The following is a 26,409-nucleotide window of genomic DNA, read 5'->3' on the forward strand; positions in this document are numbered from 1 at the left end:
CTTGCATTGATTATACTCACAATTATGGATATATGTATATGTATATATACCTGTAATTTTTAAGAAAATCTTAATCTTTCATCTTAAAACAGCAAAGGCTGTTTTAAGAAATGCAAATTTTGCTTTTTTTCTGAAGACCAAATAATTTATTATCTCCAGATAACTGTAATATATGGAATTATCTTGTAGTAAAACTATGATGCCAGAAATCCACCTTCCAAGTTTTCTTTGAAAGGAACAACCCTGGAAGTGAGCAAATCAGATAGCATGTACTAAGACTCAAAAGTATTTTTCCAAAGACAGAAAGAAAAAATTATCCAAGCAATAGAACCCTGATTGGAAAGACACAAAACACAGATAACAGAACTATTTTTAAGCTACATTTTAGGACTAGGGGGCACAGTAAAATATTGAAATAGAAAGCTTTCATGCTGATAACACAGAATCAAAATACACGCTGTTCAAAGGAAGCCAAGATTTTTTTTAAATGCTATCTAGTTTATGCAATGACTTTCAGTGTTTTTTTTTCTCAGAATATTTTAAAATACATTGTAGTTACAGCTGGGAAAACTAAGTGATACTCCTGTCCAGATCTCAGTTATTAGGTTATTAAAATGTTTTCACATTTCATACAGATGTCTAGATTCCATTCTTTAGCAGTAATTTTAATTCAGAACTCATTATTGACAGCTGCTTGTTCTGATAGACCCTATTTGCTCTTTTACCAGAGTCAGCTGCATGAAGACTGATTTCTTTTCCCTTATAGAATATATTACATATAAGCACAGGCAGAAAAAAATCGCCAATTAACTAAATGTGTGCACAAAATGATTCATTGACAGCTCTGATCAAGTAATCTATCTAACTGCAACATAGGTCAAACAAATTACAGCATTTATAGTTTATGGTATTAAATATAATTATGTGGAAATATTCACAAACACTGAAGTATATACGCATGATGAATACCAGTATCTGAAAATTTTCCCCTTTATTAAAGAAAGTTATAAATTACTATATTTGAGTAGTTGGCAGGGCATTGAGCCTGTGGATGAAGCAACTCAGGTTTACCTATTTGACATAAACTACATACTATGTAGACCCCAAGACATCTTCCATAATTGGCCCCTGTCCAGAGGAATCTAGCAGGGTATGGGAACATTTTGCTGCAGGTAATCACCTGGAGGGTGTGTTTCTGGAAACACAAAATTCCTTTCCTCACTCTCCAATCCCTGCAGTGGCCAAGCTGCCTTCCCCAACTTTACTGGAAAGAAACACACATTTTTTGAAGTTAAAGCTCTTTCCTCTGGAAGATTCTTTTCAAGGCAATGCCTCATTTTAGTAGCTCCCCAAGAGATGTAGGAACAGCTGGCAATGTTCATTCTATCAAATGCATCCAAAGCCTTGCTCATAGAGTCTAGTCCAATTTGGGGACCCCAAGCTGTCTTCCTTGGTGGACTGGAACCCCCTGAAGAGGGGTAAACCGATGGCTGGATTCACTGGAGACCATATAATCAGCAATATACTGCATTTGAGAGGGGAATAGTTCCTTTTATTTGCTCTCTATCTGTTGTAGAAATGGAAGGAATGTGGTGATCAGGGATGAGCAAACTGCTCCCTAGTAAGGAACCCATTCAAAGAAAATGAACTTTTTCTTAACACCAGAGACACTATGTGGTACTTCCCTTTCTAGGAGGCATGAAATGCTCCTCTTTGCAGATTTAATCAACCTCACATAGGGAGGAAGATATTGGGAATGGGATGCCTATTACCCTGATAATTCTCAGAGATGTAGCACACATTTCTGTTACTACAAGACCTATGCTAATTAGAACACAAGCCCTGGACTTTACATTTACAAAGCCTGACATAATGAATGTAAAGTATCCTAAGAGTCTTGGTACCCACTATCTGGTCCATAGCCTACAGGTCCTCCTCTCACCCCTAGTAACAATGGAAACTATTTCATTTGGCACCTAAGAAAAATGCTACTATCCTCTCTCCATTTTTCTTTTAACCCACAGATATTTAACACGCAGATATTTATGCACTTTAGAATTCTTGCATAGTTGTGTCCTAATATTGTTTTGGATGGTAACAACTCCACTGTTATGTTCAGTTATCCATCAGGTATGTACTGGATGCCTGTTTCATGAGTGGCATAATTCAAGGTCTTAGGTATGCAACAGTGAACACATAGCCATCTCTAATGGGAATCCAGGTCAGAAGTTCAGTGTTTATTATTATTTAATTTTCATTTTAATATGAAAGGTGATGAGAGAGAGAGAGAGAGAGAGGGAGGGGGAGGGGGAGGGGGAGAGGGAGAAGGAGAGGGAGGGGGAGAGGGAGGGAGGGAAGGAGAGGGAAGGAGAGGGAGAGGGAGAAAGAGTATCATTCCATCTAGTGGTTCACTCCCTAAATGCCCACAATCATCAAGGATCAAGGCATGCTCAGTGGCATCATCTGCTGCCTCCCATTGTTCACAGATACACAAGCATGACAGGGTAGGTAGTCTCTGATAGGGTATGCCTATTCTGTGACAGTCATTTTGGCAAATGGAAAGAGCATGGACTTCAAAAATCGCAATCTAGGTTTTCCTCCTGCAAGCTTGTTTATCTTCTCTGATCTGTTCCCTCACCTCTAAGGAGACTACTGGCAAAATGCCTCTTCCTAATAATAGAACCTTGAGAAATGTTAATTTCCTTACTCTTTATTCTCTCTGAATTGAGGGCCTTGCATTGAATATTTTAATTCAATTGGCCTAATGACAGAAAAGAATGAAAAGCTTTTCATTCTTGCATAGTGTGTATTAGAGAAATACTTATTAATTTTATGAAATCAATATGCTACTTTATTTCCTGGTTGCTTTCTTCTCCTGAGAAAAAAACAACTACAGACAATTGAATCAGATTTTAGACTTGGAGACAACCTTAGAGATGGTGTGATCCAGTGGTTCCCAAAGTGTGGTCCCATCAACAGCAGCAGCAGGATCTCCTGGGAATTTGTTGGAAATGCAGTTTCTCAGGGCTCATGAAAACCCACAGAATCAGTTACTAGGCGGGGCCAAGCAATTTGGGCTCCTACAAGCCGCCAGGTGATCCTGACACATGCACTGAAGTTTAACAATCACTCATTTTGCCATTACAGAACCTTTTATGGATGGAAAGACTGAACACAGGAGAAATATACAAGACCCAAACTAAAATGAACTAAAATCTCTTCACTTCAGGACATCTTAGCTTGTGTTAAGATTCTGTTTCCATTATCTCAAGTAATACTTACTCTTCATTCCATCACTTTTTCTTTTCCAAATGTATAAGGCTATCTACATACGTGTTCTTAGCTGACTCCTATTTAACCAATTTACCTCCTAACCCAGGCTTTTGTTTTCCTCCAAAAAGCCCCTATTGCTCACTGCACCAGAAGAGCTCAATGATAGGAGGCTACTCTTTCTAGATGTCGGCGCCCCTTTGTAGTATACCCCGTGTTTACTCCAAAAATAATCAATTACTTTAGTTAAATAATTTCATTAAGTATGGAATACACTGATAAATTATAGTTAGAAAATAAAATATTTGTTTCTGTGAAAATTAAATTAACTGCTTTGGAAAGACAATGAAAATAATTTGTATTCCCCTTCCCTCCCCACCCTTAAAAGTACTGTTGAATTAGTTAAAGTGAGACAACTATAAATACACGGGGAAGGATTTCTAAAAATCTGGAAGCATTCTAAACTTAGGTTGCTTCAAAAGTATTAACTTCATTGTTTCATAGACACTAAATTTGTGAATCATAAGTCAGCTGTACAGTTCTTAGTCAAATTTTTAAGAATCCGATGAATCTAATATACAACTATACTCTTGAAGTTAAAGTCACCTCTATACATAAATTTTTAGTGTTCTTTGCATTAACTGAAGTTTTCTCTAAATGACCAGGCCTTAACCAAAAACATGGATCAAAGTTTCTTCCAGATGGTCTGCGTTGGTCTGGGCAAATTCATCTAATGCTATTAGAACTCTTTGAGGGAGGCGGTATACAGTTTTATCTCCATAAGGCATAGCCTGGAGTTCTGTGCAGTTTAGTTTGAACAAATATAAATTATAGTAACATATACATTTTATTGACTTGCTGATTGATTTTCCAATTACACTTAGTAGATCATAGTTCTGTTTTATTGCCATGAGCTGAACTATCCATGTTGTCGGAAATATTCCTTCATAAGAGTACTCCTATAGTCCTCAAAGATATTGCAAGGGGAAGAAAAGCAGCTCTGTGTTTAAGTATGTAGTAGAAATTCCCTCTCAAATCTTCACAATGGAAATTAGTATGCTACAAGGTTCCTTAACCTACTGTTAAGAAATCAACTTAACTTATTTTTCTCATACTTCTCTACAGAACTGTCCGCTCTTCCCTCAACCACTATTAACAACCCATGATTCATTGTAAACATACATCGATGAGGTGTTCCAAAAATAGGGTGACTGGCCTTCTTAGATTGAAACCATTTTTCTGCTTTGTAGTATTTATCACACTTCCATAGAAATCAGAATGGAAATGAAAATCATTTGTCAGATAATATAGGCCAATCACTGGTTGGTATGTGGCTGACCTTTGGATTTGTAAAAGTTGGATTTATGAAACCGTTCTTTTTCTTTTTTCTATATAAGGTAGCAAAGCACTTCTTATCCAGCCCTACTCTCACAAATTAAAAGAAGGAAGTTTTAGCAGGGGAGTGTGAAGCACAGGATGTTAAATAACAGAGTGTGATGGAGCCTATAATGAACTAAGCCTAAAAAATTAACATTTAATTTAAAAATAAAAGAACCAAATTTTAAAAATATGTCTGCAAGGCAAATGTCACTGAGGACAATTTTGGGTACAAACTTTTCAGAGTTGGAAGTCGTTTCAACACTTGGAAATTATTTTAAAACTTGATGTCCTAAGATTTCAGACACAGAAAAGCAGTGCAAATAACAGATTAGAGAAGCATAAGAGATATAGTCCAGAGGCACTCAACCTGGGGCTGAGGACTGGTAATGAGTGGCCTTTACATCAAATACGTCCATGGACTCAAACATTTAGCAGAGATAAGGCTTCCTGGACTATTAAAATCTCAAATGTTGAATGGCAGTTACGTAATGAGTTTCTTTAAAAAAATAGAAAATGAATTGCCATTTAACAAACACTGCCTGAAATGCTGGTAATTGAAGCTAGGCGATGCATGCTTAAGGGTTCATTATGCTCACTCTCGACTTTGGTTAAATTTGAAAATGTTCAAACTAAAAAAGTTTGGAAAACACAGCTTCTTCCCTTCCCCTCTTAAGATACAGCTTTTTTAAATATAGGGTTCTGACAGAGGAGGTGTAAAAATTAGGATCTCATTTGTGACTTCTGACCTCCTTCCAATAGTTAGGATTCAGTTAAATTTAACCAAACTGTGATGTGAGTCAGAGAATTCGGTACAAAATATGATGACTACATTACGAATTGCTGTATCTCTGTTCATTAGGTATGCCACCAAGATTTACTCCAGAAATGACTTCTATGCAGAATTAGTTCAGATTTTTAAAAATGTATTTATTCCTAAGACTACAGAAAATATAATCACAGAATAACAAAGGCTTACATACCTATCTTTTGTAACTGGTCTACATTGACAGTGATTCTAACCAAATTTTGAAAAGGTTTTGTTAATATTGTTGCTTAACTATTGTATTGCACAAACCAATATGTTTGCATTTAATCGAATCAAGATAACAAGTGAACTTCAGTATGTAGAACATCAGAGAAAATAGCCTCAAAGTAGATCAATCATTTTCAGACACACACAAGAGAAAGAGAATGTAAACTACAGGTTATAAGGATTTTTGTTGTGTGTGACATGACTGGTTATGGTTTTTCAAATATATGTGGTGATCATGAGTTTAGACTGAGCAAGGGTCTTTGTCCAGTTGATTAGAGTGTGGTTAAGGCTGACAAAGCAAGTTTTTGAAGATGTATAGCATGATCAAAGAACTGTGGACCAAAGTTTGGACTTAACTGGTTTCTTTATACAAGGAAAATTCTTATTATGGCTTCCATAAACCAAAATTCCTATTCATCATTATAATCAATGTCAGTAAGCATGTAATCTATAAAATTTTATCCACTGTTCCCTCATAGAGAAGATAACTACTTTCCTAGAAATACAGAAACTCAGGAAAGTGAATGATCTGTACAAGATCACATAATTTTAGGGCAGTTGAGCATCTCTCTTATTTTTCTGCATATACAATCCTCATTTCTTATCCTGAAAGCCAAATACACAGTGAAGTTATGGAATTCAGAGTTGTTCTCATTAGAACATATTTTAAATGAAGGTCTTGAGATCCAGCAGCTTCACTGATCACTTTATACTTTAAAATCCCCTACTATCTATGAACTGATTTAGGAATGGTTTCAGCTTTGTTGGAATTCTATGACATGTGCGAAACATAGCTCATAATTAGGGACCATCTCTGGTCTTCCTCTGTTTATATTAAAATCCAGTAACTCTGTTACTGATAAAATTTACAGGCCTACCATTATGACTAACGGTAGTTGCATCTTATGTATATTTATCTCCTATGTCCATTTTTAGTATTCAATTTGAGCTTGGTTGTACAGGATAGTATAATTTAAAAAAAGAAAAACTAGCATCTTCAAATAATCTCTACTCAGAGAAAAGTTAAGTGTAATCTCAATATAAGCTCTGCCTCAGTGACAAGAAGAAAGGCTCTGCCCACTTGGTTCTCTTTAGGGCCAGAAACCAACATGAGTTGAAAAATTACGGCTAGGAAATGGCAGACTCACATCTTTTACATGCAAATCTGGAGGTAGTTAATGGATCCAAAAGGGAAAGGTAAACAAACACAGTGACAATGGAAAACAAAATCGGGTACAATTTCTAAATGAACTTAGATCTTCCCCTATACTGTCTTCTCTGTTTCACTTGTGTAACAGATTAGCAAAGAACCTGTATTTTGGGTTGTACTTGGTGTTCTGCCCTTCCCATCCAGCCTTGTGAAGGAAATTCACAGTATTCTTAATTAATCAGGCTGATGAGAGCAGAGCCCTGAGAAACGCAGGAGTTCAGTAAGACTTTGTCTAATTCATGTCATATTCAGGCACAATCAGATCTGATAGGAGAACTTGGGTGGGAAGGTCTAGTGACTTGGTAGAGGCTCAAGAGTCCCCATTCTGGGGCCTGTGCTGTGGTGTAGTGGGTAAAGCTGCTGCCTTCAGTGCTGGCATCCCATATGAACACCAGTTCAAGTCCTGGCTGCTCTGCTTCTGATCCAGCTCTGCTATGGCCTGGGAAAGCAGTAGTACATGGCTCAAAAGCTTGGGCCCGTGCATATGCATGGGAGACTCAGAAGAAGCTCCTGGCTTCTGGCTTCAAATCGGCCCAGATCTGGCATTGTGGCCATTTGGGGAGTGAACCAGTGGATGGAAAACTCTCTGTCTCTGTGTAACTCTGCCTATCAAATAAATAAATAAATCTAAAAGAAAAAGAGTTTCCATCCCTCAGATATGCTCTGTGTCCCAAAAATCCTTTTTTGTGCACTTAATTTATCATTATTCAGTTTGTCTTCAGCACAGAGACTGCTTATAATCACAGGATTTATTTCAAAAGGGATACTCTTCTGAGTTTTGGGGGGAATTGATTCATTTCTGCATCAAGCTATCCTCCCAGCAGCTGTACTTACTTTAGAAAGGCAAATGCACCTTATTAATGCTAGGCAACGGGTTTAAAAAGTACTTGCTAAACATTTGTTTATTTATATGAAAGACTTCAGAGTTTTGCACAGCTAGATTTAGGCACATAACAAACACTGTGAGTGTGTGAAAGAAATAGAAGTGATTCCAGCAGATGGTATGGTCAGAAGCAAAGGATCTGAAGTGCAAGAAACAGCACAAATCTAAACTGAGAAGTCTGAATGGCTCTAATTGTAACACATCTTCAGGAGAATGAAGGTCATTTACATTATGTTAAGAAATACAGGAGCAGATTCTTGTCTTACGGAAGTTGTGTTATACAAAATAGAAATCTGGCACACGGTTTACTGTTGGACAATATACCACACACAGGCTTTATTTTGGTTCCAGCAGAAAAGCAGTATCGACAAATTCCTTTCTCTCTCTGCTTCCCACTTTATTCAATAGAAGAGGTAACAATAGCATCTGCTGCACTTGGCTGGAACCTGGATGAGGAAATTGTGGATGATGAGCCTCCCAGGCATATGGACACTAAAACGCTCATGCACGCCACTGCCGAGCCAGGCGAGCGCTCCGATGGGAGCAGCCGATACACAAGGCAGCCACTGTGAACCCGAGCAGGGCTGCCAAGACAGCATGTCAAGTAATTTTTAGTAGCCTGAAGTGGTTTCCACCATCCCAGCTCCAGGCACTGCTGCAAAGCAGGATGAGTTTATCTCTGACATTCGTTCCATCTCCCTCTGGCAGCCCTCTGCTGTTTCCTAGGCCCCCACCTTACTTGATCACCTGGGTGCCCATTGTATTCAGGCTGCTCCTTGGCTACATCAGTCCTCTTTTCCATTAATCATGGTCTTGAAGATCTGTGATACTTAATTGGCTCTAATGCATCAAAATTACCCACTTCAACCATCTTAGTGCCAAACGCAATGCCTCCTCTCACGGTACAGGTGCTCTCTGGTTATTTTCCTAATGCATCTAGAAAATAATTAAGGGGTTATTTAATGAAATTAATTTGAAGAAAATTCAAAGTACCAGAGTGAGTGGGAAACATTTTGGAGCAAGTGTGGCCTTCAGTCTAGCAGGAGTCCAGGGAAAAGCTGTCAACTTCATTGGGCCTCATTCTGTTTTCACATTTCTAAGGTTTACCAAAGGGAGGGGAGGGGGAGAGAGGGAGGGAGAGGGAGAGGGAGAGACAGAGAGACAGAGGAGAGAGAGAGAGATCTGGAAGATTTAAAGTACCTTTTCCTGAGCTATGATTCATTGTGATTGAATTATGCTCCTGGAGTTTCTGAGTTTTAAAAAGCCCATTAATCTCAATAAATCCTGAATTACAGGAAGATTTACATGAAACACTTTGAAACATGATGAAAGAGTACTTAAAAGTGTAAGTTTCTTCCACCCACAAGTTGATATTTTTGCAAAAATAATCAGGAAGCAGTTCTGAAATAAATTAGATGTTTCCTCCACCTTCTTACCCATTTAATACATTAATCAATTGACTCTGTATTTTGACATGAGCTGGAGATGTCTGCTCTTCCTAAGGAGCCTTCTGTGGGAAATTCACATTGCACTCATCCAGGTTAATGAGAGTTCACAGTACAGCCCTCAGAGGTAGAATACATTAGGGCACAAATGTCAATAGATGGCGTCAGTTTTCCCAACCCTTGAACCTGAGCTATCACTTGATGAGCTTTGAAGAGATAATGCAGTGGAAGTGCTAGCTTCAAAGAGCTTTGTGGCTTCCTCTTTGATGTCCTTAGAACTCTGAGACCACGGGACCAAGATGAAAGGCCTCTTGGGGAGGGTGGTCCTACCCAACATCTCCTGACCTTCCAGCCCACTGCAAAGACCTGCAGAAGACCCAAGTCAACCCGCAGAGTAGTGTGAAGTAACAGATGGGTGTGCTTTTTAAGTCACTGAGTTTTGGGATGAGATTTCTAGGCAACAATGGCCAAGTGATAAGTAAACCCACAATTTCAGAAAATCTGCCAACACCCCAGGCACACAGATGTACTAGAAAATAAGTTTGGTTACAATTTTTAAAAATGATTCAATGAGCAAAACCAATCCAAACCAAAACAGAGAGAAAATGTATTATTTCTTAAAATAATCAGAATTTCATAATCCTTTCCTCTCAGATACTAAAACAAATGTGAGCAAGCAAACAACTGTTTAATCTTTTTTTTTTTTTGGACAGGCAGAGTTATCCAGTGAGAGAGAGAGAGAAAGAGAGAGAAAGGTCTTCCTTCCATAGGTTCACCCCTCAAATGGCCACTACGGCAGGCATGCTGCGGCTGGCGCACTGCGCAGATCTGAAGCCAGGAGCCAGGTGTTTCCTCCTGGTCTCCCATGTGGGTGCAGGGCCCAAGGACTTGGGCCATCCTCCACTGCACTCCCGGGCCACAGCAGAGAGCTGGACAGGAAGAGCAGCGACTGGGACAGAACCAGCGCCCCAACCGGGACTAGAACCTGGAGTACCAGCACTGCAGGGAGAGGATTAGCCTAGTGAGCTGCGACACCAGCCAACTGTTTAACTTTTATCATCAGAATGGGAAAGCCCCACAGTTAATTCTGCCCCCTTTCATTTATCTGCCTACGTTAACCATCTATGGACTCTACAAGCAGCACCATGCATGGACAAAGGACTTAACTGCAAACTCTCCCTTTATGGGACTGACATATTGAGAAGGATTTTTTGAGGAAGTGAGAGAGGTACAGAGGGCAGTGGGATAGGGAGAGAAACAGAGGCTGCTCAAGCTCCTTGGAAAAAGATGTAGAAGAACATAAGTGAAATGCATTTATCCTTGGTAAAATTCTGTGATTTTAAAAATAGAGTGTGCAGTCCCGGAAACATACACCCCAAAAAACCAAAGGGCAAAGCATTTTAGGAACCTGCAAACTTAGGCAGGGGATATGGCATTATGACTCACCTTCCTCTCATTCATCTGATCTTTTATCTTTGGCTTCTGTTACACAGTGCAAAAGGGACAGTCATCAAGTCATATGTCACTGAAGGGCACTCCCGGGGCTTATTGTTTGGAACTGCCAAAATGCTGGACGTCATACCGGGCATGAATATGAAACAATGTGATGGATATCCCAGCAAAGACTAGCGTTTATTAACTCCAAAGAGTATGGCTCTTAAAAGTAGCCACCCTGAGAGGCTGAAGATTTATGGCAGCAATGCTGCCTTGGTGTAAAAGTATTTTTGGAGTCCAATTTTGGGCAGTCAAGAGTCTGTGGCTTTTTTCATTGGATTTATTGATGGTGGCACACCTTTGTCCTTTAATAGATTTAATTTTTTTCCTCTCTTCTCTTGTCTACACTTCTCTTCCCTCTTTTTATTTATGTCTGTGTATCTGTCAATCAATCATCTATCTGTTCTACCAAGAGACCCCTGGAGCCAAGAATTTGGTTTGTATGGTCAGTGATCAACATAGGGAATGTTGATGGATGGCTTTTCAAGCAATGAGCCCAATTCTCTTCATGCACTAAATGGTGATTATTAGGGTAAGTCTCATAGAAAAGCTCTCCAAATGTTTTTAATGCTGATGCCATTAGAAGAAGCCTTTGGGGGGATGAAAGCTTTGAGAGATGGGTTATCATTTGTAAGCAATAATTCTGCCACAATTAAAATTCAGTTTCATTAACACAAAGCAGTTATTCTCAGCTAGGAGTGATGGATCCCCCAGGGGACATTTGGCAATACTTAAAAACATTTTTGATTGTCACAACTGGGAGAAGGGAGTGCTAAAGGCATCTGGTGGGCAAAGACCAGGGATACTGCTAAACATCCTACAGTAGGGACAGCTCCCATAGCAAAAATGATGTGGCCTAAAATGTCAATAGTGCTGAGGCTGAGAAACTTTGCCTTATGGAAATACTATTCTAATAAGTGAAATATTTTTAAGTGTAATGAAATAATTACAGTGCTTGTGCTTTTTAAAATGCTTTTTCTTATTAATTTTTAATACAATTGTTATTTGAGACCCCCCCCAGAGAGAGAGCGAGAGGGAGGGAGGAAGGGAAGGAGAAAGAGGGAGAGGGAGAGGGAGAGGGAGAGGGAGGGGGAGGGGGAGGGGGAGGGGGGGAGGGGGACAAGGGGAGGGGGAGGGGGAGAGGGAGAGGAGGAGGGAGAGGGGGAGGGGGAGGGGGAGAGGGGGTAGAGGGAGAGGGGGAGGGAGAGGGGGAGGGAGAGAATGACAGAAAGAGATAGAGATCTCTGGTTGGTTCACCCCCCAAATTCTGCCACAGCTGTGGCTGGGAACTCAATCCAGGTCTCCCATGTGAGTGGCAGGAACCTAACCACTTGAGCAATCACCAGCTACCTCTCAGGGGGCCTATTAGCAGGAAGCTGGAATCAGAAGCAGAGCCCAGACACAAATCCAGGCACTCTGATATAGACTGCAGGCATCCCAGGAAATATCTTAACCACTGTGCCAAACACCCTGCCTTATGCATTTTTAAATAAACATTATTGCAACCCGTCTTATTGGTTAATATCTGCACAGATATATATTTCTACTTTTCTGAATCACCAATTACATAGACCTGAAGCTCACATTTTAGAGAACATGACAGGATGCTTTTTTTATTAATAGAAATATATAAACAGCCACCTCCTTTCTGTGTAGCAAAACAAAATAATAAAACATTAATAATGGAAAACTTTATTGACTTTCTACATTGTAGGTACTGGCTAATTCTTGACACATGCCATATTATTTAATATTTATAAACAATACTATGAAAGAAATACTATTATTACTATCACTTCACTGATCAAAACATGAGTGTTGAAAGATTAAATAATTCAGTCACAGCCACAGACATGGTAAATGTATAGCTGTGATTTGAACTCTGGTAGAATGATTTCAAGTGCACAGTCTACAACACCATGCACTGTTGTCCTCAAAGACCAGCTCAATCTGCTAGAAAGCATCTTGTCACTGGTTCTACCTATGTTTCTATCATGTATATTCAGCATTATGTCATATATAAAGAGGAGAGGACTTGCATCAGAAAATGGAAGCTCTCATAGAGACTTTACTTACTGGTTGGGTGTATGGTCTTTAACAAATCACTTAACCTCTGAGAAAATCAATTTCCTTATCTGTGGAGTGAAAATAGTAATAATGTACATCTACCATTCCTGTTGTAAACATTAAATCAAGTAAGTGATGGGTAGATGCTCTGTAATTAATTCATTTTCCTAAACAAAAGTGTGCAGGTTCTTGGATATAGAATGACAACAGTAAGATGATAGCCTGTCCATGAAGGGCTTTGCTGACACAGCTCTGGAAATATGGTTTTCAAGTTAGGTAGTGTCCTAACGTTGGCCTCATCTCTCCTCTATTGCCTTTATATATATAAGCCTTCTTTCCAAACGAATTTTCCATTTCATCAGGCAGCCAGAACGTCCCTTGCAGAATCCCAAATTATCTTCACCGTTTTTGAGCCTTAACACTTTACACCCACTGAGGCTACTATGCAATTCCTTTTAATGTCTTCTTCTGGTTCAATTACTTTTGAACTGTTTCAATGGAAGTAAGGTATTTTTCCTTTATACAACGTGCCATTAAAATATTAAAGACCTAAACTCCTGGTGTGTATCATAGATTTGTTTCATAAATTAATCTTTTACATTGTATTCAGTTATTGTTATATAAAAATAGAATTATATATATATATAATAGAATTATTTTTATATAATAGAATTATTATATTCTTTATATCTAAAGAATATATCTATTTATATTTATATAAATATATATAGATATATATATCTAAATATATATATATTTATATCTATTTATATTCTTATCTAAAAATAGAATTATTTTTATATAACAAAGTAATGAATTCCATTTTGTATAATTACTCACATTTCTCATCACCTTAAAGTATCTCCATAACTATGACATAATCTTTATATTCCACACATCATCTTATTCAGAGATGTCAGTATTTTTAACAAGCCAGTTTTTCATCTACTAAAAGCTAGCTTCTCCTATATCTTAATTTACACATAGAAATAAATCCCAGGTTTATGGAAAATATAGGTCTATGGTTCACACGTATCATCTCAAAACTACGCTATGCTTTAGCAATACTTGTAATCTTTGATCTGGAGAAATATTTAAATGGAACATCAGGAGAAATAAAGGACAGATTTTAGAATGAATGGTTAAAAATGTATTAAACATTTTTCCACAGCACTCTTAGCTCATTGAATGCTCATATGCAATGTTTTCAAAAGTCTTTTGACCTTGAAAAGGTGACTTCACTCAATATTGGATTGGTGCTGAAGGTAAATGGGTATGCCGTGAATATGATGACCTGAGTAGTTTCTTCATTGAATTTCTCTACATAAAGTTGAAAAGTACTATGTAGATTGGATTTTTGGAATTGTCTCAACCCCAAATTGTCATTTAATTTTTAATTCGACCACCCTCAGTGGGCCACTGATACTTACAGTACATTTTTGATCTATATCTGGCCTTCAGTTCTCATTCCTTCCCATTTTGGAAACTAATTTGAGTCTCTGATCTGAAAGACTAAAGGAGATTCAGGGAGTTTTGATCTATCTCTTTTTCATATTTATTTATAAATAGAGACATTTGTCCTGTGAAGAAAAACCATTCACTTTGCCTTAAAAGAGATTAATATGATTCATGAGTTAGCTATTCTGGTTCAAGACTTTAGAATTGATTGAATGGAATTATAGTTCCATCCCAAATTATAGATTCCTGGCAAGAAACAAATGCAACAAAATCAGTTGCCATAGTCCATTGGTACCAGAAGATAGAATTTACAGAATATTAATTAGAATATAAACCACAAACTCTATGAAAAATCCTACAAAACATATCTCATTTTTAAAAAAATCCTCTACCTGTCAAATAAAAAAAATCACTTTCTCTGTTTAACAGAGGAAGTCAAAAATAAAAAAATGAAAAATATGCATGGATTATAAGAAAATTTGAACTCCATGAATAGCTTGAAATGTCTTCTCAGTTTCTTTCAAAATCAAATTCTGTAAGTTAGGCGACAAATATTTTATATCCCAATTCATGCATTGTATAGATATTTGTAAAGAGGTAATGACAAATATCTATCTGAAAACCATTACTAACATAGGGAGTGAGGAGATAATGGAAGGAACTAAATGGTCTCTGCAACAAAAAAGGGTCAGAACTTGATATACTGGTGGATGAACAGACCATGCACTTTGAAATTGGCCATAAATTAATGAGCTAAATGACCTTGAACAAACCACCTATCACCTTCCTGCACTTAATGCTTTTTGCGAGTAAAATATATCATTTTCTGGCGTAAATAACTATATCTTAAGTGCTTAGTAATACTTGGAAAATAGTAGTGGTTCAGTAACTGATAGCTATTATTATAATTATTTATGTTAAAATAATTGGGGAGTGGAAGAGCCTCATATGCTAACTATTGCCTTTGAAACACAAAGAGTGAAATAAAGACTAAAATGTGACAATATGATGCAGAATCAGAAAAAAAAAAAAAAAAAAAAACAAATGGTTCTTTGTAAGCAGGTCATCAGGGAAGGCTTGGCAGTGAAACGCACTCCAAAGAGGCAGCAGAAAGTCTGAGAACCACCAAGAGATCTAAAGACAGGAGAATCTGCTTTGTTTGTAGGGCCAGGCAACCTGGGGAACATAGTGGCTTTACCACTAGTGGCATCAGCACTGGCAAGTATCTTGACCCTTCTTGGTCCCCAGTTTATCTTCTGTGAAATTAGAGAATCAGGTTCTTGCCCATAAAGACATTTGGGAATAAAAAGCAATAATATGGAGGGCCAGCGCTGTGGCATAGCAGGTAAACCTGCCGCCTGCAGTGCCAGCAACCCATATGGGTGCTACTTCGAGTCCCAGCTGCTCCACTTCTGATCCAGCTCTCTATGGCCTGGGAAAGCAGTAGAAGATGGCCCAAGTCCTTGGGCCCCTGCACCCACGTGGGAGTCCTGGCTCCTAGCTTTGAATCGATGCAGCTCCAGCTGTTGCGGCCAACAGGGGTGTGAACCAGAGGATGGAAGATCTCTCTCTCTCTCTAATTGCTTCTGCCTCTCTATAACTTTGCCTTTCAAATAAAATAAATAAATCTTTAAAAGAAAAAGCAATAACAAATGTAAAATACTTAGAATAGGACCTCTCCAATTGACAAGAAAGATTATGTGTTGTTAAAGGGCTCAGTTGGCCGGTGCTGTGGCTCATTGGCTAATCCTCCACCTGCAGCACCAGCACCCCGGGTTCTAGTCCTGGTTGGGGTGCCGGTTCTGTCCCAGTTGCTCCTCTTCCAGTCTAGCTCTCTGCTGTGGCCCGGGAGGGCAGTGGAGGATGGCCCAAGTACTTGGGTCCCTGCATATGGTGGAATGAGAAGGCCATGCCAAGATGGCCACTGGCAAGCAAGCATCAGTTACTCAGGAGTGGCTTCGGAGACCCCCTGGGAAACCCCCTGGGAAACCACCTGGCAACAGAGCCTGCCTGGCAACAGGCTGTGACTGGTTAGGGCATAAACTGCCCCTGACCGGATTAGCTGCCCTGGCTATTTAAGCTGCTGTACCAACTGAAATAAACGAGTCTGCGGGCTGCTCGCCTCTGGCCTGCTTTCACCTCACTCCCGGGGTCTGTGTGGTGACTCTGTGCCTCTTGCCCCCACCACGCTCCTCCTCTCAGAATGAATCCACAGCAACACCTGCACCCACATGGGAGATCAGAAGGAAGCAGCCGGCTCCTGGCTTCGGAACGGCACAGTGCTGGCTGTGGCGGCCATTAGGGGAGTGAACCAACGGAAGGAAGACCTTTCTCTCTGTCTCTCTCACTGTCTAACTCTGCTTGGCAAAAGAAAAAAAAAAAAGGCTCAGCTATCCTTAATTATTATTATAGCTAAAAACCAGAAATCTATGTCTGTACTTAATCATGTACTGGATGTCATTTGGGAAGAGTTATAAAAGAAAAAATATTAGAAAAAGTGACTCAGAAATTAAGTTTCACTAAGGCCAAGTCAAGTTAAAAATAAAGAAATATCCTAATATAAACAGATAACATGTATTCTTGTATGTTAACAAACAAAATTTTCTGAGGACTCTCCAAACTGGTACCAATGCCAGTGCACTTGGTAAAGTGATAAGTATAAATACACAACCAATCAAAAAGATAGGGTAAGTGTCAAAGAGATTTCACAAATAAGGCCAGTGAAAGCAAACAATGAAGGATAGAATTAAAAGGGAGAGAATGATCCTGAGGGGGGAAGCAGGACACACAGCAGACTCATAGAATGGCAAATGCCCAAAACAGCACTCTGGCCTCAGAATCAACCCTTGGGACATTCGGATCTGGCTAAAAGGTCCATGACAGTCTCACAGGCATGGGAAACCATGACACGGTGGCAAAAAACAATCTAAATGAAAGATCTTGGTGAACAAGACCCCAGCAGAAGGAACAGGACATCAAGGAAAGAGGCACCTTTCTCTGAAGGGAGGAAGGAACCTCCACTGTGATATGGCCTTGACTAAACAAGTTCAGAGTTGGTGAACTCAAGGGGCTTCCATAGCTTAGACAGCTCATAGCAAGAGTCTCGGGTGATTGCTGACGTCATAAATAAGAGTGCCAATTGTTAAATCAACAACAGGAGTCACTGAATACAGGCTCCCCACATAGGATCTCTGTCCTTAATGTGTTTTACTATGAAACTTAAAAACAACACTACTAGTCGAACAGTGCCCTACACCTTGTGCGGTTGTGTGAGTGCAGCCTGTTGAAATCTTTGCTTAGTGTATACTAAGTTGATCTTCTGTATATGAAGGTGATTGAAAATGAAACTCGATGAAGGGCAGGATGGGAGAGGGAGTTGGAGAGGGGAGGGCCGCGGGAGGGAGGGAGGGAGGGAGGTTGTGGGGGGTAGCCACAACAACTCAAAAGTTGCACTTTGTAAATTCACATTTATTAAATGAAAAAAAAAGAACTTATGGGGGGGAAAAGCCATTGTAATTCATAAACTGTACTTTGGAAATTTATATTTATTAAATAAAAGTTAAAAAAAATCAAATCCTAAAAAAATGATTAAAATGAAAAGGAAATAAAAAACAAACAAAAAAACAAAATTTTCAAAAGTCCAGTTTTAAAACTATCTTACTATTTCTGTAAAATTACTAAGATACCATATGGAATTCAACTAACTTGCGCAAACAACTATTGATTACACACTAAGGTAAAAGAGCCATATAAAAATGTGCATAAGACATGGATCACGTCCCAGTAGATCTCAAGGCCTATGTGATCTGCTCATACACAGTTAAACATAGTAAGTGTGAACCTACTTGAAAGAGTTAGAACGCACTGTTAGACTCTTCCTGTGGGAAGAGGAATAGGTATGAGCTTGAACAGACTTCTCCACAGTTACAACTCAAATATCTACAAAATGAACAAACTCAAAGATGGATGAATTGAGATATGGGTACAGGGAGTTGGGATGGTTTGGCAAACTGCATAATGTATTGCAGTGTAAAGAAATTCACCATCAAAAATTTTCAGTTTAGATTATAAAAACAACGAATGATAATAAGTAGTGGCAAGGATGTGGAGAAAAGGGAACACGTGCGGACTGTTGGTGGGAATTCAAATTAGTACAGCCATTGTGGAAAACAGCATGCATGTACCTCAAAATACAAAACACAGAACTATTGTATGATCCAACAATCCTACTTTTGGTGTACATATAAAGGAAATGAATTCAGTGTGCCAAAGAGACACCTGCATTTCTATACTTATTGCAGGAACGGTCCCAATAGCTGAGATATGAAAATACACTAAGTGTCCATCCATTGAAGAGTGGGTACATACAGACAATGGAATACTATTCATCCATTAAACAGATTAAATCCATCCTGTGCAGCAATGCGGATGGAACTGGAGATCATATTGTAAAATAAGCCAAGTGTAGAGAGAAGTATCACATGATCGTGTTCACAGATGGAGTTTGAAAAAAATGTGACTTCACTGAAGATAAAGGTATAGTGGTGCTTACCAGAGGCTGGAGAGAAAAAAAGGAGAGACAGGCCAGTAAACGTTGATTAATAACTACTGAAAGGTTATAGCTACATAGGAGAAAGAAGCTCTGGAGTTCTATTGCACAGTAGGATGACACAGATAATAGTGATATTCTGTTCTATTTCTCTCTCTAAAAAAATTTAAGATAAAATTTTGAATGTTTTCACCATAAAAAATTAAACGTTTGAGGAGCTACATATATTGACCCCTGACAGGACATTGCACAATATATACATTTACTGAAACATCAATTGGCACCCCACAAATGTGAGCACTTTTCCTGTGTCTGTTAAAAAATGAAACAATATTTTTAAGAAGTTATCACATGTATCAACAAAGCCATCTGGAGTCGGTCAGGTTGCAACCTTTCCAATGTAAGTAGAAAGTGCTATTTAAGTTGTTTTATGAAACTGAGTTGAACATCCTCAGGTAGAAAAGGGCACTAGTTGAAATTCTAGGCAAGATAAGTACCTTTTGCTGAGAGCCAGAAATAAAGGTGCATGGAATGTGTAGCTAGCAGTAGGTGAATGAGACAGTAAGCAAGGAGGTGTGAAGAGCAACATCAGCCTGTTATACAGGGCTGTGAGAGAATAAGAAGTCTAGACTTTATCTCAAGGGCATTAAGAACCACTGCACTGAGGTCCACATGTTCTTAACAGCATCATTTTAAGAGTTCAATGGTTTCTCTGGCTTCAATGAAAACAGACTTATCATAAATGCTTTCTAACTCATGGCATTAAATTCTCTTTGGTACTGATAAAAATAAGATGGAATAAGCATGATAGGAAATATCGAAAAATTTTAAGAATCCATTCAATTAACTATCTGGATACTTACAAGCATCTGGTCACTCAATAAAGCAGATGGCTCAGGTCACAGGAGCACAGATGACCTTGAAGTTCATGTTAGGTTTTCATCCCAAAGTTCTAAATATATACATGGCTCTTAAAAATAACTCAATTACTAATATATCAATAATTTTACATTACTGTACATGTCTATATAATTATTATTGTCCTAAATACTTCATGTGTATCATTGCATTAAAATTATTGCTATAGATAGTGTTATCTTATTTAACAAGTGAAGAAAAAGGCTAAAAGAGATAGAATACATTCTTCCAGGCACACTGCCAGTAGATGAGCCAACACACTGAGGCATTCTATCTCTAGAGTGTGCATTCTCAACGCTGACTGACATATCCTGTAAGAACTGTCCTTCCTTCTTTGTCTGTTGAACCAAATGTTTGTTCTCTCTCTCTCTCTCTCTGAATGGGGGTAGCTCTCCAAGACCTGGTCTCTGCTTGCAACATTAGGCTAACCCCATAGCTTTTTCTTATTATTTATTGGTAGAATTTCTTTTTATTTGATGGCTCTTTTTAACCTAGTGTATTTATTACTAGAATAATCACCGGAGAAACATGAACTTTCTTTTCGAGGTTTACCTTCACATCCCTCATCCCTATTCTTCCCTCCCTCCCTCCCTCCTTCTTACCTTTCTTCCTCTCTCCCTCCCCATTCCCTCCTTCCTTTCTACCTACCCCCTTCTGCTACTACCAGACCTAAATGCTCCTCCATTCTCATGGGATCTTTTTGGCAGAAAGGTTGGATTTATCCTGAATATGTCACTACACCTTTATTACCGAGAAAAATCCAAGCACATGAGAAGAGAAATCAAACCATGAAATAGAGTATTTACATCCCAAGGTGGTTGTGTATGTACATGTGTGTGTGTGTGTGTGTGTGTGTGTGTGTGTGTCATTATCTGTAATGTGAACATGGCAACTCTGATCATTATCCCTTCATGAGCAGGCTATTATGATGTTTGCATAGTTCCTTCCCAGAGTTGGTTCTTACACTACCATATCTAGGACACCACATGAGTAATTGTTATCCAGAATGACAGAGATCAGCCACCCTATCAGAACAATTAGGCTCTTGAGTTTTAATATACTTGTGCCAAAGTCAAGAATTCATGATGGTTTGGATGTGGATTATGCTGACATGACCTCCCCTACACAAAGAGGTTGACATTTCTTACCCGATATGTGAAATTACCTATGGGTAAACACAGATTATTTCACAGAGCTCAGTTTATGCTGTATTTTTCCTTTATCACTCTGAAGTTCCTAACAAATTTCTTCCACCAATATACCTACTATTCTGTTGTTTGTTTCAATACACAGCTTCTCCAGAGCCTCAGGCATGGCACTTCCAAATGTCAGCAGCTATTAACTCTGCACATTCATCTTTGTTTCCTTATTTCTCCGGAGAAGTCTGCATCTCCCAGAGGTGAGTCCACATGGCTTAACATAGCATAACGGAGTATGTGTGTGTTTGTGTGTGTGTTTGATGCACATTTTCAAAATAAGGCATTACAGCCAACTGTCTTAACTCTTATGTTTGCTTGTAAGCTGTTTTGGATATCTCATAGTGCCTAGCATAAAGCCTATACCTTGTTTATGATCAACATAAATCAAACTGCATTTGAAGATTATCTATCTATCCATTTGTCTATCTACCTGTCCTTCTATCCTTGTGTCCGTCCGTCTGTCCATCCATCCATCTATCCATTCATCCATTCATCCAAGTTTTCCAGGGGTTCTTTTTTTTATGGCAATGGTAAGCACATTTTAAGAATTAGACAATGCTGTATTTCAAAACTCAATACAAATACAACAAGAATGTCTTCAGTGAAGACTTCCAAATTTGGTTTCCCTAATTTTAATTTCTATTATTTTATAAATCCTATATGTGTTTAGATGCATATTTCTGTATGTGCTTATGCACAGAATTTTTACCATTAAACATGTGAGGGCAACATTTCTTCTGGCAGCCCAAATTTCTTGTTTCTCTATCCTCTGGCTAAATTCCATCTAAAATTTTTCATGTGTTTCACATGCAGTACATGTTCCAATCTGGGGCCCATATAACAAGGTACACTGACTTTTTGAGGCCTAAAAAGAAGTGTGTATGCGAGTGCATGAAGCAAACTAAAGACAGGGGAAGCAGAAGCCTGTTTTCCTGAATTAAAACCATAAAATAATTTCTAGTGTTTCACAACCATGCAGAAAACTACAATAGCGGCCAGTTCTAAAATGATCCCTGTCCTGGTATAGGGGAGCAAAAACTAGGTAACAGGCAGAAAGCTCATTGTACCACCACCTTTGTAGCCATCAGTATTTGAATCAATCCTATAGCCTCTTATTCATTCTCATTCTTGCACTAACATCAAACATCATAAAACACATAAAAATTAAAGCTTGGGGAGTGGTCTGAAATTTGTAAAATAATTTACAAATACATGATAATGTCATTATTATTTTTATATAGGAAAATACTTGCTTGAAAATGGAGATATCTCACGTGGAATTTGTCATACCACTCTTTAAAAATTACCATGGCAGTATAAGTTAGGTGAATTTTCTTTCTTTTATTCTGATCTATTAATAGTCCTTACCTTTTTGCAAAAACAGCTTTGTTTCTAGGGTCAACTGCAGAAATCTATTAGAAGTAGTTTGTGATCTGGCCCAGGGCTGTGGCATAGTAGGCTAAACCTCTGCCTGTAGCAAGGCATCCCATATGGGCACTAGTTCGATATCTGGCTGTTCCACTTTGGATACAGCTCCCTGCTAATGTACCTGGAGAAGCAGAAGAAAATGGCCCAAGTGCTTTGGGCTCCTGCACCCTCTTGAGACCAGAAGAAGCTCTTGGCTCATGTTTTTGGATTGACACAGCCCCAGCCATTGCGACCACTTGGGGAGTGAACAAGAAGATGGAAGACTTTTCTGTCTGTCTCTCCCTCTCTCTGTCTATAACTCTAACTCTCAAATACATAAATCTTTTTTTTTAAAAAAAGAAGTAGTTTGTGATAGACCCTTTATTGTTTTTTTTTTTTTACATATTCTACACTTCAATTTTACTTATTTGTTCAAGAAGGCATTTTTTTCATATTTGAATCACTTAGGTTATCAAGGACTATGAGAAAGTTATATGAGCTCTATGTTTATGTGGTAATATGTAGAACATAACCAGCTCTCTTGAGTAGTCTGTTAGTAATAGTATTTGAGAGGAACTCAGGCAACTGGAAGAAATCAGTTTCTTATTAAAAATTCATGAACACATAAATAGAACACATACATAGAACCTGAGTAGTGATGTGGAGGATGTTAGAATTAAATCTAAAATATAAATTATGCATTTCAAAAGAAATACAGAGCAGTGTTTCTAAGAATATAACTTTTAAATTATATCTTTGTATACATCTTATTCAATACTTTAAAAAGTCAAATCAGTACATTTGTTATATAGCGATGATGCAAAACTGGCACCTATCTTTAAGCAAGGCAGTCTCCTTTGAAAATTGTATCATTAAACTGTTAGTTTGTTCATCAGATTATTCCTATTATGACAAGACATATCAGTCCAGCCTCCAGGAACCTGTGAAATAATTCATATGAAATTTTTCCAAGAATATTCCTTTGTATTGGAAGTGAAAATTTACCTTAATTATGAGGATCATTTTTTATTCTTTCCTGTTTTATATTTTTGAGGGCAGATGCACACTTACTGTTGTGCTGATCGACTACTTATTTTTTCCCAAAGACAAAATAGTAATGGGCCATAGTTGCCTAGTAGCTCCAGGGAGAAGATGTGTTTGGATCAAATTCTTCCAAATTTGACCAAAAGAGATCTATTTTATAAAAGTGTTTACTATCCCAGAGTATCAACAAGTTGTAAGGAGAATATGCAGTCAGGAACAATTGTGCTTTCTGTTTACTCAAAAACCTTCCGACTATCAGTAAAAGAAATGCTCTTGGCGGTCCTTACCTGCAATGCACAACCATTGGTCCTGCATCAGGAGGGTTACACGTTTTGACTCTCCGTAAGAAAGCCAGAAAAGGTGTAGGGTGTTCTGGCACGCCGTGATCAGGCCAGGCGGTGAACTGGAATTGTCTCACTTCTCTCTTCTCACTGGACCCATTCTGTGAAATAGGAACACAGGCTGAGGTCCTGCTTTCCTAGCCTCAGGTAGTGATGATGAATAACAGAAGCAGTAGCACGGAAATGTGCTATCTTAATTTCTTTCTCCCACCCTACAGACTTTAAGGAGACATACCTTTTGGAGAGAGAAACCCAAACCTATTCATAAATGACAGATATCTGATCAGGAAGATAAAATCCTTAGGTGGAAAGCACTGCATTTTTCAGGTGTCTTTGTTATATTTTACAGGAAGTGCTCTTGTGATATTTCACAGGAAGAACTAGTTCTTCTTCATCTATTCCTCATTTGCTGAAACTTCCGTTCAGAGCAAGAGTTTCATACTTACTGATAAATTGCCAGACAAGGAGAAGAACTGCTAAGTGATAATAGAAGAACTGTTTCATTCTTCACTGTTGCCAGTGGGATCAAGATTTAGGTAAAGCCTTAAGGGACTTGATTTCTCAAAAGAAGCCTGTTTGTTAATAATGGAGAGGGGAAAGGATGCCACAACGAAACAAAAAGCAAACCTTATAAAGTGCAAATGTTCGAACACAATATGTAGCCAACTCCACAGTATCGAGCAACGTCACTTGGACCAGTCCATGGGTTTCTGTGCCCCTGCTGGGCCAATACTGGTCACACTTCACCTACAAGACACAAGTGACACATTCAGGGCAGATGCTCATCAATTTCTCTACTAGCTTTACTTTTTAAGTTGCCGTTGAAGGAAAACAGCTTTTCTGCATTTCATTTTATGTTGATCTTTTTCTGGCATGCCTTCTTGTTATCCCAATACATGTAAATTACTGCTCTGATGCCAATATAAACCACATTTTTCAAACTGGTAGAATATTAAGCAGTAACAGATTCAATTTTCTTGGGGAAAAATAAGTTGCAGATTGTTTCTGAGTAAAATAAGGAGAGACATTCTTGAAACTTCAGAGTACTTGAAAAGCAAACACAAATTTGTTCTGGGATAGACGTTATGAATTGCATCAGGAAGAATATAGCTAGACATTTAAACTATATGGTAAGGTAGTTAGTGTTCATCCATCAAGATTTAAAAGGCATGAGCTACTTCATCTTTAGCTATCACAATTTCCAATATAGAAAAGTAGAAATATGAAAATTTATCAAAGTATAAAAAACACAAGCATATTTTTAGAAAATGCAAGGTAAATGATATTTGTATCCAAAATAAATTAAACTTGCACTGTCTATGGGGGAAAGAGTTGTCTGTTTTTAAAAGCAGTCTCAGAGGGTCATACACTAGCAGGGCAAAGTTTAAATAATTTAAAACTCATTCAGGTTGAGATGAATAATCTGCAATTTCTATGTAGAGTGGAAAAAAGGCACATAAAAAGTATTCAGCCCAATTAGTTTAACACGCAACAAAGAATAATTCCAACTCCACAGTAAGCCTCAAATTTACTGAACATATCCTTTGGGCATTAAAAAGCATAATGAAAAATGACAAACACAGCACTACATTTTGTAGTAAGGCCATAGATCAGAATACATTTACCCTTTCTATCTCAGACTAAAAGAAAAATGGAAGTAATTCTTAACTGAAGCCGACTGAAATGCATTTCTCTAGGTGAAGAAGGTTCCAGAAACCATTTTATATCACAGTGCACACCTTCTTTTTCTTTGAAAAACAAAGAATTGAAAGTCATAATCTTTGAATTTAAGCAAAGACAATAAGGTGTTATTATTACAGGCACTAGAATTTTTTGGTCCAGTGAATAGGATTATTAGATAATTATTTGTTTTTATGTTTAACACAAATATTAGTAGCATTCCATGAACAATATTGTAATCATCTCTTTCACAGTGATAGCCTTGCTTACTTTGAAGGTTCAGGATCTTTCTTTGTTGATACTGGACCTTCTAAAATGGCAGTTTTATTCTACACACAGTTTTCAAGATAGGAAAAGCACTTTACATTTATAGGGTAAGTCCGTAATTGAATTTGCAGAGTTTGATTCTTGGGTCCTTTTCAACTGGAAGACCATACAAGCATCATGTTTTTTGACAAATTAACAAACAAAAGCAATTCACAGTCAGATGGAAAATGTGTGTGTTAGTAGGATTAAAAAAAAAAAAAAACACTTTGTATGTTACCCAGATGCAAAGAATAGTCCTGTGCTCTAACTCAAACAAAGCAAGACAATTCCTTAAGGAGAATGTGGCTGAAGCATGGCCATAGAGCATCTCTGTATGTCTTCTGACCATCTATTAATATTCAGGTCATATCTGGCATATTTAGCAGACTACCACGTGAATAGAACTAGCACTACTTCAGTGGTCATGATTCTGGTGGGAGAAAGATCACAAAACTTAGACCACAGGTATTATTTTAAAACAAGAAATAGATTTCAAGTTGATGTCTTGCTGTTGAGGACAAAAATAACTTTGGAGGCTTCATATTGCAGTATTTGAGAGGATGCCAGCAACGCATTCAGTTAAAGAATCAAGAGAGAAATTTACACTTATTACTTAAGCTGTGCATCAGGACAGCAACTCTTTCAGATCCAAAACCAACTGATTGAATCACATCAGGGTAAATATCAGTATGGTATGCATAAAGACAGCATGATAATCCAGTCAA

At 38.1% G+C, this 26,409-nt stretch overlaps 1 protein-coding gene across 10 annotated transcripts in view; it reads right to left on the bottom strand.

Annotated features, from left to right (window-relative positions):
- Positions 1-26,409, bottom strand: part of PTPRD (protein tyrosine phosphatase receptor type D) — a 1,630,925-nt gene that overhangs the window by 26,008 nt on the left and 1,578,508 nt on the right. For all 10 annotated transcript variants that reach the window (XM_070051957.1, XM_070051959.1, XM_070051976.1 and 7 more), the window contains 2 exons: positions 24,326-24,445; positions 23,645-23,799 (listed from right to left, as the gene is read on the bottom strand). In XM_070051957.1, coding sequence (XP_069908058.1) covers positions 23,645-23,799; positions 24,326-24,445 — 275 coding nt within the window. The remainder of the gene's footprint in view (positions 1-23,644; positions 23,800-24,325; positions 24,446-26,409) is intronic.

This window comes from Oryctolagus cuniculus, chromosome 1 (genome assembly GCF_964237555.1).
Source record: "Oryctolagus cuniculus chromosome 1, mOryCun1.1, whole genome shotgun sequence".
Lineage (NCBI taxonomy): Eukaryota > Metazoa > Chordata > Mammalia > Lagomorpha > Leporidae > Oryctolagus > Oryctolagus cuniculus.